Raw genomic sequence first — 19,508 nt, 5'->3', positions numbered from 1 at the left:
TTCAAATTTAAAATGGGTCTCACCGAACCGTCCGGTTTCGGTACCACAAACATTGTGGAATAGTAACCCCTTCCTTGTTGAAGTAGGGGCACCTTTACTATCACTTGTTGTGAATACAGCTTGTGAATTGCCTGTAACACTGCCTCCCTGCCTGAGGGAGTGGTTGGCAAGGCAGATTTGAGGAAACGGCGGGGGGGGGGGGGGGGGGGGGGAGACGTCTCGAATTCCAGCTTGTACCCCTGAGATACTACTTGAAGGATCCAGGAATCCAACCGTACCTGATTGCCCACTGATTGCTGAAATATTTGAGACGGGCCCCCACCGTACCTGGCTCCGCCTGTGAAGCCCCAGCGTCATGCTGTGGACTTAGAGGAAGCGGGGGAGGACTTTTGCTCCTGGGAACTGGCTGTATGCTGCAGCTTCTTTCCCCTACCTCTGCCTCTGGGCAGAAAGGACGCGCCTTTAACCCGCTTGCCCCTATTGGGCCGAAAGGACTGTACCTGATAATACGGTGCTTTCTTTGGTTGTGAGGGAACATGGGGTAAAAATGTAGACTTCCCAGCTGTTGTTGTGGAAACGAGGTCCGAGAGACCATCCCCGAACAACTCCTCACCCTTATAAGGCAGAACTTCCATGTGTCGTTTGGAATCTGCATCTCCTGTCCACTGCCGAGTCCATAACCCTCTCCTGGCAGAAATGGACATTGCACTAATTTTGGATGCCAGCCGGCAAATATCCCTCTGTGCATCCCTCATGTATAAAAGTGCGTCTTTTATATGCTCTACGTTTAGCAATATAGTGTCCCTGTCTAGGGTATCTATATTTTCTGACAGGGAATCTGACCACGCAGCAGCTGCACTGCACATCCAGGCTGAAGCAATAGCCGGTCTCAGTATAACACCTGTGTGTGTATATATAGATTTCAGGATAGCCTCCTGCTTTCTATCAGCAGATTCCTTCAGGGCGGCCGTATCCAGAGACGGTAGTGCCACCTTCTTTGACAAGCGTGTGAGCACTTTATCCACCCTAGGGGATGTTTCCCAGCGTGACCTATCCTCTGGCGGGAAAGGGTACGCCATTAGTAACCTCTTAGAAATTACCAGCTTTTTATCAGGGGAAGCCCACGCTTCTTTACACACTTCATTTAACTCTTCAGATGGAGGAAAAGCTACTGGTAGTTTTTTCTCTCCAAACATAATACCCTTTTTTGTGGTACCGGGGGTAACATCAGAAATGTGCAACACATTTTTCATTGCCTCAATCATGTAACGTGTGGCCCTACTGGAAGTTACATTAGTCTCGTCGTCGTCGACACTGGAGTCAGTATCCGTGTCGACATCTGTGTCTGTCATCTGAGGTAGCGGGCGTTTTAGAGCCCCTGATGACTTTTGAGACGCCTGGGCAGGCACAGGCTGAGAAGCCGGCTGTCCCACATTAGGTATGTCGTCAAACCTTTTATGCAAGGAGTCGACACTGTCGCGTAATTCCTTCCACAGCACCATCCACTCAGGTGTCGACCCCGCAGGGGGTGACATCACGTTTACAGGCATTTGCTCCGCCTCCACATAAGCCTCCTCATCCAACATGTCGACACAGCCGTAACGACACACCGCAAACACACAGGGAATGCTCTGACAGAGGACAGGACCCCACAAAGCCCTTTGGGGAGACAGAGAGAGAGAGTATGCCAGCACACACCAGAGCGCTATATAACACAGGGATCCCACTATAAATTAGTGTTTTCCCTTATAGCTGCTTTTTTATATATCATGTATATATATCTATACTGCGCCTAAATTTAGTGCCCCCCCTCTCTTTTTTACCCTTCTGTAGTGTTCAGACTGCAGGGGAGAGCCAGGGAGCTTCCTTCCAGCGGAGCTGTGAGGGAAAAATGGCGCCAGTGTGCTGAGGGAGATGGCCCCGCCCCTTTTTCGGCGGACTTTCTCCCGCTTTTTCTGGAATACTGGCAGGGGTAATTTTACATCTATATAGCCTCTAGGACTATATATGATGTAGATTTGCCAGCCAAGGTGTCCTATATTGTCCTCAGGGCGCCCCCCCCCCCAGCGCCCTGCATCCATCAGTGACCGGAGTGTGAGGTGTACATGAGGAGCAATGGCGCACAGCTGCAGTGCTGTGCGCTACCTTGGTGAAGACCGAAGTCTTCTGCCGCCGATTTTCCAGACCTCTTCGTTGCTTCTGGCTCTGTAAGGGCGACGGCGGCACGGCTCCGGGAACGAACACCAAGGTCGGGTCCTGCGGTCGATCCCTCTGGAGCTAATGGTGTCCAGTAGCCTAAGAAGCCCAAACTACCACCTGTTAGGTAGGTTCGCTTCTTCTCCCCTTAGTCCCTCGCTGCAGTGAGTCTGTTGCCAGCAGATCTCACTGTAAAATAAAAAACCTAAATATACTTTCTTTCTAGGAGCTCAGGAGAGCCCCTAGTGTGCATCCAGCTCAGCCGGGCACAAGATTCTAACTGAAGTCTGGAGGAGAGTCATAGTGGGAGGAGCCAGTGCACACCAGTTAGACCTAAAGCTTTTTTTATAGTTGTGCCCAGTCTCCTGCGGAGCCGCTATTCCCCATGGTCCTTACGGAGTCCCAGCATCCACTTAGGACGTCAGAGAAAAAACAAAGGGTAAAGAGGGGAGAGGGCCAATAGTGTAGTATGTTCGGTACTCTGTATCGTGCACCCCCCACGAATGGAATGTAGATAACTTGTATACCAGGAACATACCGTACTCACATAAGTACGTATGGTGCCTTTCTTATAAAGGTATCTTTGTGGGGTGATGATATAAGTGCTAAAAGATGGAGCGTACCCCAACTCACGTTTGGAAAATTAGTGGGTATGCTCATCAAGGTCTCTTTGGGTATCCTCTTTTCGATCCTAATGGGAACCTATGAGACTTGTGATCTCCAGAAGTCCAATGGAGGTGGAAAGGTTCTACACCAGTGGGTCCCTTTATAGAGGAGGTCCTCTTCCCTTTTAGTAGAACCTCATAAAAAACAAAGGGTGGAAAAAGGCGAGGGACCAATGGTGTAGTATATTCGATATCTTTAGACCCCCTAGGAGTACACCATGGATGTCTCTGACCAAAAGAACATACCATAATCACATAAGTACGTATGGTGCCTCTCTTATAAAGGTATCTTTATGGGGGTAAATCGTATAAATGCCAAGAATGGGAGCGTACCCCAACTCATGTTTGGAAGATTATGGTTATGCTCATCACGGTGTCTTTCAGATTCCGCTTCTCAGTCTTCTTATAAAACCCTTATGGAGCTAGTGATTTCCATAAACCCAACAAAGGAAAGGTTTCATAAGAATGTATCCTTTTATTTGGCAAAAAAACTCAATAAAACACTTTTGGATAAAATCAGATCAGAATTGTAGATGTATAAAATGGAGTGTGACTCCAATACAGGAAAGAATGTAAACAGACACAGACCTGGGGTGTGGGGAAGTCCGGACTACCGCACTTTCAGGAATGGGTTCCTAGGAACTGGAGCAACCCGCCTATGTTCACCAACGCGTTTCAACTAAAAATTATTTTTCAAGGTGTGCAGGGTGGTGGACTGAATAGGTTTATAAACCTTACCAAATTGGGCTAGCCTCCAAGGGGGCGTGCTAAATAAATTGAATGTATAAACTATCCCTTTTGTAGGAGAGAGAGTAATAATAATACCTCTGTAGCACGCATCGTGCTTATATGATGCTATAAATATGTTTGGGCTGTCTCCCTAAGTATTACATATGAGGAAAACAGACAATTTTTCGGTATGCGTTCCAGCTGCCCTGGAACGCATCAGACTTCTGGCGGAAGTCTGGACTCCCTTTGTCCCGGTTTACATGACTTTGCGATAGGTCACGTGGGCGCGCGCGCCGAGAACAGCGCGTCCCTATGTAAACAGAGCCCGGATTTTACCCACGTGACCGGACCTGTGCGTTCCACAGCCAGGAAATGGGTACAGTGTATTACAAGAGGAAGTTGATGGTAAATAATATTATACAAAAAAACATAAATGGACCAAACCGGTGTGTCCGATACACAGAAAATGGACACAGTGAATTACAGAAGGGAGTTATTAACAAATGGGTTACATATATTTCTTGCACAAAACATGTGAATAGGTACAGTTAATAGAGAAGAGGGCACCAAAACTGATTTTTATTTCTTGTTACTATCTCATAGGCCACATGCCTGCTAGTGGGGATATTTAGTGGGACAATGTGACTAAAAAGATATATACTGAGTTTATAAGTTATAAGTTATAATATAATTTATAAACCAATGTATGTGTGAAAAAGGATGACAAAAGGGATGAAAAAAAGTCGAGAGAACAATGGACTGCAACAGCTTCTCCCTGTACGACTCCTTTATCAGCAGATCGTCCAGGTATGGAATTATGTTCACTCCCTGTCTGCGGAGGAGAACCATCTCTGCCATCACCTTGGTGAACACCCTCGGTGCCGTGGAGAGACCGAATGGCAGTGCCTGAAACTGATAGTGACTGTCTAACAGTGCAATTCTGAGATAAGCTTGGTGCGGAGACCAAATCGGAACGTGGAGATACGCATCCTTGATATCCATGGATAACAGAAACTCCCCCTCCTCCAGACCTGAGATCACCGCTCTCAGAGACTCCATCTTGAATCTGAACTCCCTTAGATAAGGGTTTAGCCATTTCAAGTTCAAAATTGGTCTGACCGAACCATCCGGTTTCGGTACCACAAAAAGGTTTGAATAGTAACCCATGTTGCGCATATGAGGTGAAATCTGGAACAATGACCTCTGACTTTTCCAATTTTTGCATAGCTTCCTGTAGGACAGTTCTGTCTGACAGTAAAGTTGGCAAGCCTGATTTGAAGAATCGGTGAGGTGGGGTTTCTTGAAACTCCAGTCTGTACCCCTGGGACACAATATCCTGTACCCAGGGATCCAGGCCAGACGACACCCAGAAGCAAGTTTCTGGTCCTGGGAGCCTGCGGACGCAGGATTTTTGGATTTTGCCCGCCCACCTCTAAAGAAGGTGGTAGTAGGAACAGACTTTGTCTTAGCGGTCCAAAAGGACTGTGATGCAGATGAAGAAAAAGGTTTCTTCATAGAGTGTGTAAGTTGAGGGAAGAAAAGGTGACTTACCCGCGGTTGCCATGGAAATCCACGCATCCAATGCTTCACCAAATAGAGCCTTACCTGTGTAGGGTAGGTTCTCCACACCTCCTGAATTCCGCGTCTGCAGACCATTGGCGTACCCAGAGCCCCTGCGAGCTGAGACAGACATGGAAGATATCCTTGCAGTCAGCGTACCCAGGTCCTTCATGGATTCCACCATGAACCCCGCAGAATCCTGTATGTTACGTAAAAATAATTCAATGTCACTTCTATCCATTCAATCCAAATCCTCTAGTAACGTGCCTGACCACTTTACTATAGCTTTAGAGATCCATGCACCGGCAATAGTAGGGCTCTGCTCCACCCCTGAAGCAGTGTATATGGATTTGAGCGTAGTGTCAATCTTACGATCAGCCGGTTCTTTTAACTCGGTAGATCCAAGGACAGGTAAAACCACCTTTTTCGACAGTCTGGAAACAGATGGGTCAACTATGGGTGGGTTTTCCCATTTTCTCCTATCTTCCTCAGGGAAGGGAAAAGCAACCAGAATCCTTTTGGGAATCTGGCATTTTTTCTCCGTGTTTTCCCCGGATTTTTCAAATAAAGAGTTTAATTCTTTAGACGCAGGGAAGGTTAACGAGACTCTCTTTTTGTCTGTGAAGTAAGCCTCCTCAACCTGCTCAGGTGTTGTGTCAGTAATATTTAACACATCTCTAATGGCCTCAATCATGAGCTGCACCCAGTTTGCAAGGAATGCCGCCCCCCTCAGCACATCCCCATCATTGTCTGCAGTGTCAGAGTCGGTATCCGTGTCATCTTGCATAATATGAGCAAGTGCACGTTTCTGTGGGTATATGCTATGGGATTTTGAAGGAATAAGAACAGAACCTGACCAAACTGCCATAGACTTCTTTGAGTTTCAGTCCTAGTATGAGCTACCCTAGTAGAGATCTAAGAGATCATTCCCTTAATAGAGGTTAACCACTCAGGCTCAGGGATCTGAGACAAGGCATTACATTCCTGTGTACATAGTATTGACTCTTCCCCCCCCCCCCCCCCACACACACACAGGAAAATGTCAGACACAAGTAGGCCACAGAGAAACACAGAGCTTGGAGCCAGCACACACACAGCGCTTCCCTAGGTAGTTATAATATAACTACCTGGCGCTGACTGTGTACCTTAATAGGCTACACAGTAAATTCACTGCCACCCCCCCTCCTTCTACAACCCCCTGGTACCGCACAGGATAGCTGGAGTTGCTTGGAGGGACAGCTTTCCCTGTCAGCGTCTCTGTACAGGATCTGCAGGCAGGAAAATGGCGCTGAACGCTGCTGGGTCCGCTCTGAGAAGCTCCGTCCCCTTAACATGGCGCTGCTTCCCGCTCTTCACATCTTTATACTGGCCTGAGGAATGGTGCTGGCAGCGTTACCGAGGTCCTTGACAGCCTTGGTGACCAGTGTAGGATATAGGCACTGGCTCAGGGAACCGCAATATGTACTGTTGAGCCTCAGGTGCACAGTTAATACTGTGCTCCCATCCTGTTGCCGCTATCTTCACACCTGCTCTCCGCTTGCTATGGGGGGCAGGTGACTCACTCTCCACCGGAATCTTCTGGCTCTGTTAGGGGGTGGCGGCAGTGTAGCGGGAGTGAGCGGTCGCCTGGGGCGGCTAACGACCATCACCCTCAGGAATTTAGTGTCCTGGCAGCAGAGATAGTGGCTCAAACCCCGCAGGGCGGACACTACTACTCCCCCCCCCCCCCCCCCCCCTCTTAGTCCACGAAGCAGGGAGGCTGTTGCCAGCAGCCTCCCCGTGCCTAAACTTAGAAAAATAGTAAAACTAGAGAAACTCCTAAGGAGCTCCCCTAGCTGTGACCGGCTCCTCCGGGCACATTTTCTAAACGGAGTCTGGTAGGAGGGGCATAGAGGGAGGAGCCAGCCCACACTCTCAAATCCTTAAATTGCCAATAGCTCCTAGTGGACCAGTCTATACCCCATGGTACTAATGTGGACCCTAGCATCCTCTAGGACGTAAGAGAAATATTAATTACCGCAATTGAAATGTACCTATCTGTAAAATACTTTACAGAAATCTACCCAAATTATGACAATGCATGCTAAGTACTGTATATCAACATTTTTGGAGGTATAATACTATGCTTGGAAAACGTCAACAATATTAAGGTTATCTTTCATTAATGAGACAGGATAGTATAGCTCAACTTGACTGCCAACAAGCTGTGTGACATAGGCAGAGTATTATACTTACCTAGATTTTCTTGTGGTTTGGTGGGGATGTCTTCCCATGTGTTGGTTTCAAAGTTATATGCATGGACCTTTCCAAAACATTAGATGAATGGGAATGAGAAAACAAGACCAAAATATTAAACCAGAACAAGCTGTGCATGGAACGTGCATGCCTACATAAAAATAACCTGCTAAAACATTCAGAAAAGTCTAAAACAAGCATTTCTGCAAACCCAATGCATCAACAGCTATGCTTTTCTGTATCACCAGAAACACTGGGTTATGCAAACGCATTTACAGCATCAAAGCTGTGCTTTTATTTTACACTAGCAAAGGTAGAGTGACTAAGTACTCATCTAGTGTGATTGGATGACATGATTAAACATCGCAAGTTATCATTAGTCAACAACCAAGTAGTCAGGCTTGACATTACAGTAAAAAGGAGTAGCTCGCTTAAAAGTAAATAAAAAAAAGTAGCCTACCTTATCTAAAGAGTATGCAGTCCAAGATGTGCCACCGCCCAATACATAGATCCTTTGGCTGTCATGTGCTATTTCATGCCTGTACCTGCAGTCAAACAGCGCATGAAAAGGGTCAACTACCTCCGCTTGCTTTATAATGCATGTAAAAGAAACATACATTTGGAGCACAAGCTCTTTATAAGTTTTTCTTAGGGGATTTGTAGCATAGTGACATTAAGACATTGATGCGCACCTTTCCTCTGGTAGGTCACATGGCAGGTTATTTGGCTTCAGCTGAATCCATTCTCTGGTAGTAAGGTCCAGCCGATGCAGATCTGTACTATAGATATAACCAGTCGTTCCTCCAAATACATACAGAAAGCCATTTATAATGGCCATTGCCTGAAAAAGAAAACAAATCAAACTCTTCCTGCACAGTAAAATCATTGTACTATTCTTCTAAGTTTACACTCAAAATGCTAACTAAACTATGAGGAATCATGCACATCATTTAGTTTATGCTAATTTACACCATCTAGGTTGCAAGTTCTTGTTTACACTTTACAAATACTGCAGTTAGGACATGCCAAGTGTATTTCAACAGCTTGTAAAGCACACGTGCCCTTGGGGGGTGTAGTAGAGTATGCCGGCGACCAGCATACCGACAGCGTGGCGAGCGCAAATGAGCCACTTGCGGGCACGGTCGTGGACCCCCAAGAGGGAGAAAATGTGCCGGTATGCCGGTATACTGTGCGCCGGTATCCCGACAGCCAGCCACCTTTAGACCACCCACCCTTGGTACCATTGATTTTGTGGACACTGCCACACATTTGTTCACACTAATTTCATGTTTACCTAATTTTAGTCAGATTCAAAAGGCCACTTCTCTCTTTTTGTACTTCTTGACACTTGTCAATGTCAACTCTTTTGATCACTCGCTCCTTATTGACAATTCATTCCTTTGGTTTTCCTGAAACTGTCCTCCTACCACTCAAATCTTTCTCTCAGGGTATCTACTTTGGACTCTTCCTTCCTCCTCTTCCTCATTCTGTCAGGGTTTCTCAAAGCTCTATTCTTGACCTTCTGCTCCATTTGCCACCCTTTACATCAGGGATGGGGAACCTTCGGCCCTCCAGCTGTTTAACTACACATCCCAGTATGCCCTGCAACAGTTTTAGCATCGCCAAATAGCAAAACTGTAGCAACGCATGCTGGTATGTGTAGTTCAACAACAGCTGGAGGGCCGAAGGTTCCCCATCCCTGCTTTGCATAGACAACACTCAAATCTTCCTTTGGCCTCCTTTACTATATTGTTATACACTTGGAACGGGTGTGGTATGTTAGGTAGATTAGACTTAGGTCGACAGTGTTTAGGTCGACCACTATTGGTCGACAGTAAGTAGGTCAACATGGTTTCTAGGTCGACAGGGACTCTAGGTCGACATGAGTTTTTTAAAAGTTTTTTTTGGTGTTGTTTTCTCAGCACAGTGACCAGGAACCCCAATTAGTGCACCGTGTCCCCTTGCATGGCTCGCGAGCTTCGGGGTTGGTGCCTCGCTGCACTCAGCACAGGTTACTGTCCCCAGTTGTAGTCCACGTGGATCGTAAAGTAGGAAAAAATTTTTTTTAAAATGAAGAAAAAATAATAAAATGTGAAAAACTCATGTCGACCTACTTACTGTTGACCAATAGTGATCGACCTAGACGGTGTCGACCTACTTACTGTCACCTAAAGACCGGCTCTCCTTGGAACGCTGCAGCCTGGTTTACTAATTCATTATTAATGATCTACATATGATACTGTTTGGAGATTTGTTACATTCACAGGCAAAACAGTGTTGATAACAGGGGCTGCTTTGTGAGGAAGTATATTAATAAGGTTTTTCCTGTTTGAAGCATGTTGTTGAAAAATTGTGTGTCCGACTACAGGGGATATATGAAAATCATTAGGAGTGTGAAAATGTTGAGTAGTTTGCTATTTTAGCTGCCCATATATAAAGTATAAATGTGCTAATTGAGCTGCACAAGGTATGGATATATGGTCAACTAAAAGCAAGATTGTGAGTAAGGTGTGGGGAGAAAATTACCTAAAGGGGTGTTTTAACAAAGGGATAACGAGTTTTAATGTAAGAACTTACCTTTGCTAAAACTCTTTCTGCGAGGTACACTGGGCTCCACAAGGATAGACATAGGGGTGTAGAGTAGGATCTTGATCCGAGGCACCAACAGGCTGAAAAGCTTTGACAGTTCCCAGAATGCATAGCGCCGCCTCCTCTATAACCCCGCCTCCCTGCACAGGAGCTCAGTTTTTAGTTAACCAGCCCAATGCAGTAGCAGGAAGAGAGACGACAACGGTTAGTAGCCACATACACCACACTCTCACGACAGGAGAAGTGTCAGCGGCTAATGCCATATCAACCCAAAGAAGCTAAGTGCGTCAGGGTGGGCGCCTTGTGGAGCCCAGTGTACATCGCAGAAAGAGGTTTAACAAAGGTAAGTTCTTACCATAAAACTTGTTTTCAGCTGCGGGGTACACTGGGCTCCAAAAGGATTGGACAATGGGGATGTCCTAAAGCAGTTCCTTATGGGAGGGGACGCACTGTAGCGTGCACAAGAATCCGGCGTCCAAAGGAAGCATCCTGGGAAGCGGCAGTATCGAAGGCATAGAACCTTATAAACGTGTTCACAGAGGACCACGTAGCCACCGTGCACAATTGTTCAAGGGTCGCACCACGGCAGGTCGCCCAAGAAGGTCCCACAGAACGAGTAGAATGGGCCGTAATGTGAGCAGGAGCCGAGAGGCCAGCCCTCACATAAGCATGTGCAATCACCATTCTAATCCATCTGGCCAAAGTTTGCTCATGAGCAGGCCAGCCCCGTTTGTGAAATCCAAACAGCACAAAGAGAGAATCAGATTTCCTAACAGAAGCAGTTCTCTTTACATAGATACGGAGAGCCTGTACCACATCCAAAGACCACTCTTTGGGAGACAGATCAGGAGAAACAAGTGCCTAAACCACAATCTCCTGGTTAAGGTGGAACGAAGAAACCACCTTAGGTAAATATCCGGGACGAGTCCTAAGAACCGCCCGGTCACAGTGAAATATCAGATATGGGGAACTACAGGACAAGGCACCCAAATCAGACACTCTTCTAGCTGAAGCAATAGCCAGCAGAAACACCACCTTAAGGGAAAGCCACTTAAGATCAGCTGAACCAAGAGGTTCAAACGGAGACTCTTGTAACGCCGCCAAAACCACCGACAAGGAGCCACAGGCAGGACATAGGGAGGTTGGATACGCAACACACCCTGAGTAAAGGTATGCACATCAGGTAAGGTTGCAATTTTTCTCTGAAACCACACCGACCAGGCAGATATTTGAACCTTGAGAGAGGCCAGACGCAGGCCTAAGTCCAGGCCCTACTGAAGCAAGGCCAACAACTTGGTTGTACTAAACTTGGAAGCATCATAATCGTTAGATGCGCACCAAACAAAGTAAGAATGCCAGACCCTATAGTAAATCCAAGCCGAAGCCGGTTTCCGGGCCCGCAACATAGTTTGAATGACCACCTCAGAAAACCCTTTAGCCCTTAAGACGGAAGCTTCAAGAGCCACGCCGTCAAAGACAGCCGGGCTAGGTCCTGGTAGACACAGGGGCCCTGAACGAGGTGGTCTGGGCGTTGTGGAAGTAGAATTGGACGCTCTGACGATAGGCCTTGCAGGTCTGAGAACCAGTGCCGTCTGGGCCACGCTGGAGCTATGAGAAGCAGAATTCCTTTTTCTTGCTTGAACTTCCGAATTACCCTGGGCAGGAGGGACACCAGAGGGAACACGTACGGCAGCCGAAACCTCCACGGCACCGCCAGCGCATCCACGAATGCTGCTTGAGGATCCCTTGTCCTTGCTCCGAAGACCGGAACCTTGTGATTGTGTCGAGACGCCATCAGATCTACGTCTGGAAGGGCCCACTTTTCCACTAGGAGTTGAAACACTTCTGGATGGAGGCCCCACTCGCCGGCATGTACGTCCTGACGACTGAGAAAGTCCGCTTCCCAATTCAGGACTCCCGGAATGAATATTGCAGATATGGCCGGTAGATGGCGTTCCGCCCAATGTAGAATCCGTGAGACTTCCTTCATTGCCAAACGGCTTCGAGTGCCGCCTTGATTAATGTAAGCCACTGTGGTGGCATTGTCCGACTGTACTTGAACAGGACGGTTCTGAATTAAATGCTGGGCTAGGTTCACTGCATTGAAGACCGCCCGCAATTCCAGAATGTTGATCGAGAGGAGGGATTCCTCCTTGGTCCACCGACCCTGAAGGGAGTGTTGCTCCAGCACCACGCCCCAACCTCTTAGACTGGCATCTGTCGTCAACAGGACCCAGTCGGATATCCAGAAGGGACGGCCCCTGCACAATGGTTGGTCCTGGAGCCACCAGAGCAGCGACGGACCTCCGGAGTCAATGAGATCATGCGAGACCTGATCCGGTGAGGCAGGCCGTCTTACTTGGCTAGAATTAGCTTCTGGAGGGGGCGAGAATGGAATTGAGCATACTCCACCATGTCGAATGCTGAGACCATGAGACCCAGCACCTGCATCGCCGAATGTATCAACACTTGCGGACGAGAAAGGAAGCAACGAATCCTGTCCTGAAGCTTCAGGACTTTCTCCTGAGACAAGAACAACCTCTGGTTGTGAGTGTCCAATAGCGCTCCCAGGTGCACCATGCTCTGAGCAGGGACCAGGGAGGATTTCTTCCAGTTGATGAGCCACCCGTGGGCTTGTAGAAACCAGACAGTCATATCCAGATGACGTAGGAGAAGTTCTGGGGAATTTGCCAGGATTAACAAGTCGTCCAGATACGGCAGTATCCTGACCCCTTGACGGCGGAGTACCACCGTCATCACCGCCATAACTTTGGTGAAGACTCGAGGAGCTGTAGTTAAACCAAAGGGTAACGCCCGAAACTGGTAATGGAGGTTGCCAATCGCAAACCTCAGGTATTGCTGATGTGACGCTGCTATAGGAATATGCAGGTTAGCATCCTCTATGTCCAAGGAGACCATGTAGTCCCCAGGTTCCAAGGCCAGAACTATAGAGCGAAGGGTTTCCATACGGAACTTGGAAACCTTCACAAACTTGTTCAATGCCTTGAGGTTTAGAATGGGCCGGGAGGACCCATTAGGTTTCGGGACCAGAAACAGCGGAGAATAGTACCCCCGGCCCCTCTGAGCAAGAGGCACCTGTACTACGACTCCTGTATACAGGAGGGTCTGTACCACCGAATGTAGAGTGTTTGCCTTTGTCTGGTCCAACGGGACGTCTGTCCGGCAAAATCGATGAGGGGGTCGGTTTTTGAAGGCTATGGCGTAACCTCGAGTGACGACTTCCTGCACCCAGGCATCAGAAAGTGGTCTTCAACCATTCCTGGGTATTCCCTAGAAGCCGGCGCCCCACCCTGGGATCCCCCAGGGGGAGGCCTGCCCCGTCATGCGGCAGGCTTATCGGTCTTGGAAGCAGGCTGACGGGCCGCCCAGGCTCTTTTGGGCTTTGGCTTACCAGGTTTGGAAGTGCGGGCCTGCTTGTTGTACGCCTGACCTTTTGCTTTAACTGAAGGCCGAAAGGGGCGAAAGGAAGTACCTTTAGCCTTCGACACATAAGGAGCGGTACTTGGCAGACAGGCAGTTTTGGCAGTAGCCAAGTCAGCCACAATCTTATTTAAGTCCTCCCCAAACAGAATATCTCCCTTGAAAGGGAGTACCTCCAGGGTTTTTCTAGAGTCCAGATCCACAGACCAGGATCTCAGCCACAATATCCGACGAGCCAGGACTGATGTAGTAGAGGCCTTGGCTGCTAGGATACCGGCATCAGATACCGGCATCTTTAATATAATGAGAAGCTGTGACAATATATGACAAGCATTGTCTAGCATGGTCAGAAGAGATTTCAGCTTCTAACTCCAAGGCCCATGCTTCAATAGCCTCCGCAGCCCATGATGCTGCAATAGTGGGCCTTTGTGCAGCACCCGTGAGGGTGTAAATCACTTTCAGACAACCCTCCACACGTTTATCTGTAGGCTCTTTTAGAGACGTGACGGTAGTGACAGGTAGAGCTGAGGAAACCACCATCCTAGCCACATGTGAGTCTACTGGAGGAGGTGTTTCCCAATTTTTAGACAGCTCTGGTGGAGGGGATAGCGAGCCAGCATCTTCTTTTGAGGCACAAACTTCTTACCCGGGATTTCCCAGGGTTCCTGACGTATATCCACTAGGTGGTCAGAGTGAGGTAAAACTTGTTTAACCACCTTCTGACGCTTGAACCTATCTGGTTTCTTAGGAGGGACAGATGGCTTGGGATCATCCGTAATCTGTAAATTTAACTTAATAGCCTCCAAAAGATCAGGAACATCCACATGTGAGCTACCCTCCCCATCAGCAGTATCTGTGTCAGAATCAGTGGGGTCAGTGTAAGTTCCGTCTTCATCCGACGAGGTGTCAGTGACAGCAGTGGATTGTGAGGAGATAAGAGCTTGCTTAGAGGACCCCTTGGGCTTAGGCGAGCGAGGGTCAGACTTTTTAATAGTCAGGGACTGGTTCAACTTCTTCAATTGAGCAGATAAATTGTCCGCCTACAGCGGGTTAGCTGCTGGGACCACATACGGTTGCACCGGCATAGGGGGTCCCATAGGGGGTGAGTGTATTAACTAGCGTATGTAGAAGCGTGGAAAAAGCAGGCTACGGTGGGTCATTATGTACCTCTGTTGCCACAGTCCCACTGGGGGGCAAGGAGCCCCCAGAACCAGAGCCCACAGCTGCTATATTCTCCTCATAGGGATCTGTGGCTTCAGCAACAGCGGCAGTGTGTTCCGCCCCAGAACCGTTACCCTCAGAAGCAGACATGATATAACTTGCCGTATCAGGTAACACAGTACAATTGGCAACAGCACAATACCTCTTACCCAAACCCCTGCGCAGTGTAGTCAGCACCAGCAGAGATATAGGAGAGATATGGTGACTAAAATCACAGAGAAAAATACGTATTAAGGTATATCTTGTGAAAATCCTATATAAATATAAAACCTGACGCACCAAGCCCCCTCAGGTTATAGAATATAGGGATAGCAAGTTGAGTGAGAGACACGAAATGGACACCACTCAGCGAGCTAATGCACACACATATAGTCACAATTGTACAATGCAGAGGTTATTATTAACAATAATACTGCACTGGACGAGCTTATATAGCTATGTAGTCAATAGATATAACACTGCTCAGTAAGAACTGGATGTATATCACAGGGTAATTGTACTAGAAAACCCTGACTAAATGCACTCTTTCTTAACTAACACTGTCTAAAAGGCAGGTAGAATACTTAAGTGTCATGTAAAGTCACAGCGCTGACAACCAGGCGGCTTTACACAAGAGGATTTGCCCAAGCAGTCCCAGGAACAGTGTAGCTGAGAGAAATGGCGCCCAGACACTGACAGGGAGTGAGGGAGAGACAGATATGCAGCTCCAGGGCGGGAACATTTGCGGGAAATGGCGCCCTGGGGCTGGGGGAGAGGCTCTACGTCTAAGCCTTATCCCCCTGCTGGCAAAACCACCGGGTACTGTGGGCTACTATTAAAATGGTTTAGAGAGAAAACCTGACCTGATCTGATCTAGTGGGATCACCTGTACTGCCACAGTGTCTACCACCAGCGCGCGCGGCCCACCTCCCACTGACCGCGCCGGATCGCGTTAAAGTACGGGTCCCGCAAGCGGGACCCACTCACCACCTCTCGAAGCGCAGCCACGCGATCCCGGAGAGCCCCCGTCGTGTGTGCCTGACCATGAAGGAAACCGGAGCCTCCTACTGTAGTTACCCGGCAACGGGGGCTCAGGAGTGTACAGCGCCGCTGGGGAGAGCTGGAGCTGCAGTAGTGAATGTCTCCTGACATTTACACACTGCTGCTGCCCTTGTAGTCTTCACTTTTCTTCAAAAAAGCTCTTCTTAGGGCTGCCTGGAGCAGCCCCTCTGTTATGTGCCTGCTATCTGCGGCACAAACTACAAAACTGAGCTCCTGTGCAGGGTGGCGGGGTTATAGAGGAGGCGGCGCTATGCATTCTGGGAACAGTCAAAGCTTTTCAGCCTGTTGGTGCCTCGGATCAAGATCCTACTCTACACCCCTATGTCTATCCTTGTGGAGCCCAGTGTACCCCGCAGCAGAAAACTATTTGTGATTAGAAATGTATAACCAGCCGACATTTCTAGGAGATAAAAACTTTATTTAAATATTTTATTTGTTAAATAAACTTTGAAATACAACTTGCCAGTGCCCTCCTCTATTTGCTTGATATGCTATGTATATGTTTTTAACATGCAAGTGCACTGTATTCTTAAATAACCTTTTATTTTAAAGGATATCTGCACTGCTGGTCTTTTTGTTTTGTTTTCTAGGTCTTCCCATGGTCATTATATAGGCGTGAAGGATTTAGGGAAAGATAACATCTGTTAAATGAGAAGGTGTGGAGACAAGTATCCTGGTGTACAGATTTGACCAATATAACCTCCAGTGACATGACGGAGTAAGAATTCCTATTACGGATTTCATGCAAATCGGGAGAGTGCCTGAGTGAAGAAAATACACAACATTTGCTAAAGACAATAATGGGCACAAATTAGCATTTTATTTTTTTTTGCATTTGACTATTAACCAAACATCTCTTCGCTTATCTCAAAATACTGTATGTCCCAACCAGACCTCTCCTCGTATCTAATCCAGACACATTACCTGCTGTCATTTTTTTTCGGGCTGCACCCCCTCTGTGGAATGCCCTCACACACACAATAAGACTATCCTCTAGTCTTGAAGTGTTCTCAGAAACTCAGGCAAGCTTATCAAACTCCTTTTGTACTACCAGTCTTTATATCACCCTAGAACATTTCAAAACACTCGCTGTTTACTTTACCTGCCCTGCAACACTCTTATATGTCCTCTACCTCATCTGTTGACCACATTTAGTCCTAAAACTTAACATTACCCCCCTACCTCTAGAATTTAGAGCCCTTAAGGGAAGGGCTTTCCATACCCTATGATTCACGGTCATACACTGTTTACCACGTACTGTTTGTCATTTCTAATTGTTACATTCTGTAAGTGTGCTGTGCTATTCATGTACTCACACCCACACCTGTATTTGTAGTGTATGTAGATGTACGTTCATGACTCATTCTTTTATTTGTGTGTCTCGCGCTGCTATCATGTATAATTATATCCATGTATTTATTATGCTTGGTTGTACTAATGAATCTGGTATTTTGCTTATTGCATCCACAATTGTAAAGTGCAATAGAATATGCTGAGCTATATAAGGAACTGTAAATAAATAAATGTTTGTTAATATCTGTACGATTACTGTCCAGCACAGTACACTTTGTCACCGTATAAATAAACGATGATGATAGTTAGGGATTTGCCATATTTGTATGATGTATGCCATATCTGTAAAATGATTGTCCAGCGCTACAGAATCTGTGACACCCTATAAAGGACAACGATGATTTACAGCTGCAGCCACACTCACCATGGTTACATCTCAGCGCGATTGCACCTTCTTAGGCGCGACTGCGTGCACGTCTGGGGCACTCATGCATTTTAGACGCACATGCACCCCATTCACATGAATAGGAGAGGCATATGCCGCAGCTTGGGGCGGCGAGAGTGCACATTTACCACAGCTGCAGCCACGATGAGCGTGGCTACATCTGCACCACAGTATCTTCTTATTGTTATCAACACATGAAAAGATAAATTGCTTGCTCTTGACTCTATTCTAATGTAATGGAAATCTATTTTTAAGTGTGGTTTTTACATACATATTTACATTTTTCTTTTCTATACTGTGACAACTTGGGAAGAATCACATCGAGCGGTATAGTAAAACAGTGGGTCGTTTATTCACTGTAGCTTAGCAGCCACTGCACAGCACGTAACAAGTCTGGTATTACTGCAGGTCACAAATGCCATACAAAAAGAAGCCGTTACAACAAGAAGCCGTTTTTCACTTTGACTCACAGTTGACATGCATAAGATCTGTGGACCCTACAGGCCTGGCACCCTAATGCTAAAATCTACCCCAGCCTATCACCTGACCAGCTTGGCGTCGGGAGCACTGTGCTCTGTTTGCAGCAAAGACTTATCCCAGCTCACAGGTGGGCCGATTGCTTGGTTGTGAACCTCCGCACATGGCAAAACCTGAACTGGACCTGACAACCAGCCTACACCCAGGTAGTGAGGTGGCAAGCACGGTGTTCTCCCTGCCACAATACAGTGCATCTGGAAAGTGTTCAAAGAGCTTCACTTTTTACACATTTTATGTTATGTTACAGCCTTATTGTAAAATGGAATAAATTAAGCTGTAGGAACATCTCAAGGATGAGTGGAAACAGGATGCACCTGAGCTCAATTTTGAGCCTCATGACACAGGCTATGAATACTTACGCTCATGTAATTTCTTAGTTTTATATTTTTAATAGATTTGCAAAAATCTAAAAAAAAACAACAACAAACTTTTCACGTTGTCATTATGGTGTGTTGTGTGTAGAATTTTGAGGGGAAAAAACTGAATTTAGTCCATTATGGAATAAGGCTGTAACATTACAAAATGTGGAAAAAGTGAAGCGCTGTGAATACTTTCCGGATGCACTGTACATAAAATAAAACTGTAAGGATGTGTGTACACAGCATTTTTTTTTTTAAATATACTTCTAGGGACTGTTCATGAACTACAGAGGATGATAAAAAAAAAAAAAAATCTGAACTTGGTCTGTTCTGGCATCAAGCAAAAACTACTGGATGCATTTGCATGATGATTTCACTAGTTTATAGTTTAGGGACTTAAAAAGAAACGTATGCATGTATGTATGTATGATCTTGATGTGACATCAGGGAGAGAAGCAATAAAAGGAAAACCAGACGCTTGACACTCGGCTAGTGCAGGCTCCTCAAGTCCAAAATGCTCATAAGTTAGCAGCCCCAAGCATCTTTTTGTGTTAATACTTGAAGGAAAAACTGCAAATACTGTTTACAAAGAAGTTTTGTGATAAATATGTACAATATACATCACAATATTAGATGGCACTACTGTTTTTGTAAAGTTAGTTCCACTGTGCAACAACAGATATCCATGCAAGCGAAGCCGCGGGCAAACACTAGTTGGATATGAAATGGTTAAAAGCAAGGGCACTTTACCCTTCCATGGACATGTCCGACAAACAGCATGCATGGGGTTAAAACACACCTGACCATAAATTCGATTGGGCTTCTTTCCTTCACAACTTAGCTTTTCCCAACGCTTATATTTCACATTACAGACGTGGACATCGTTGCCATTGCTCTCGCCAAACGGGATGCCTGTTCCTCCAAACACCAGAAGGTTGTAGCCATGTAAAACCACTAAAACAAAAATACAGGAATATAAAATGGTAAAATGGTTAATGGAAGAAAAAAAAATTGCTTTCATATTGGAACTCCGGAGTACAGAAAAATACTATTGTTGCAATAAAGGTATTGTCTTATTCTGTGTTTCTGGTTACTCTAGGTCCCTTTTACTACAATTTCAGTACCAGCTTAAAAATCTGCAGCCATTATTCTTCATTTTTTATTTATATTCTGAATCTATTTAAAAAAGTATTTAAA

General features: G+C 46.5%; 1 protein-coding gene across 3 annotated transcripts in view; it reads right to left on the bottom strand.

Annotated features, from left to right (window-relative positions):
- Positions 1-19,508, bottom strand: part of KLHDC10 (kelch domain containing 10) — a 196,889-nt gene that overhangs the window by 30,912 nt on the left and 146,469 nt on the right. For all 3 annotated transcript variants that reach the window (XM_063926738.1, XM_063926739.1, XM_063926740.1), the window contains 4 exons: positions 19,111-19,265; positions 8,078-8,226; positions 7,846-7,930; positions 7,386-7,452 (listed from right to left, as the gene is read on the bottom strand). In XM_063926738.1, the coding sequence (XP_063782808.1) occupies positions 7,386-7,452; positions 7,846-7,930; positions 8,078-8,226; positions 19,111-19,265 (456 nt within the window). The remainder of the gene's footprint in view (positions 1-7,385; positions 7,453-7,845; positions 7,931-8,077; positions 8,227-19,110; positions 19,266-19,508) is intronic.

This window comes from Pseudophryne corroboree, chromosome 6 (genome assembly GCF_028390025.1).
Source record: "Pseudophryne corroboree isolate aPseCor3 chromosome 6, aPseCor3.hap2, whole genome shotgun sequence".
Classification (NCBI taxonomy): Eukaryota; Metazoa; Chordata; class Amphibia; order Anura; family Myobatrachidae; genus Pseudophryne; species Pseudophryne corroboree.
This window is presented reverse-complemented; position numbering and strand designations above follow the sequence as displayed.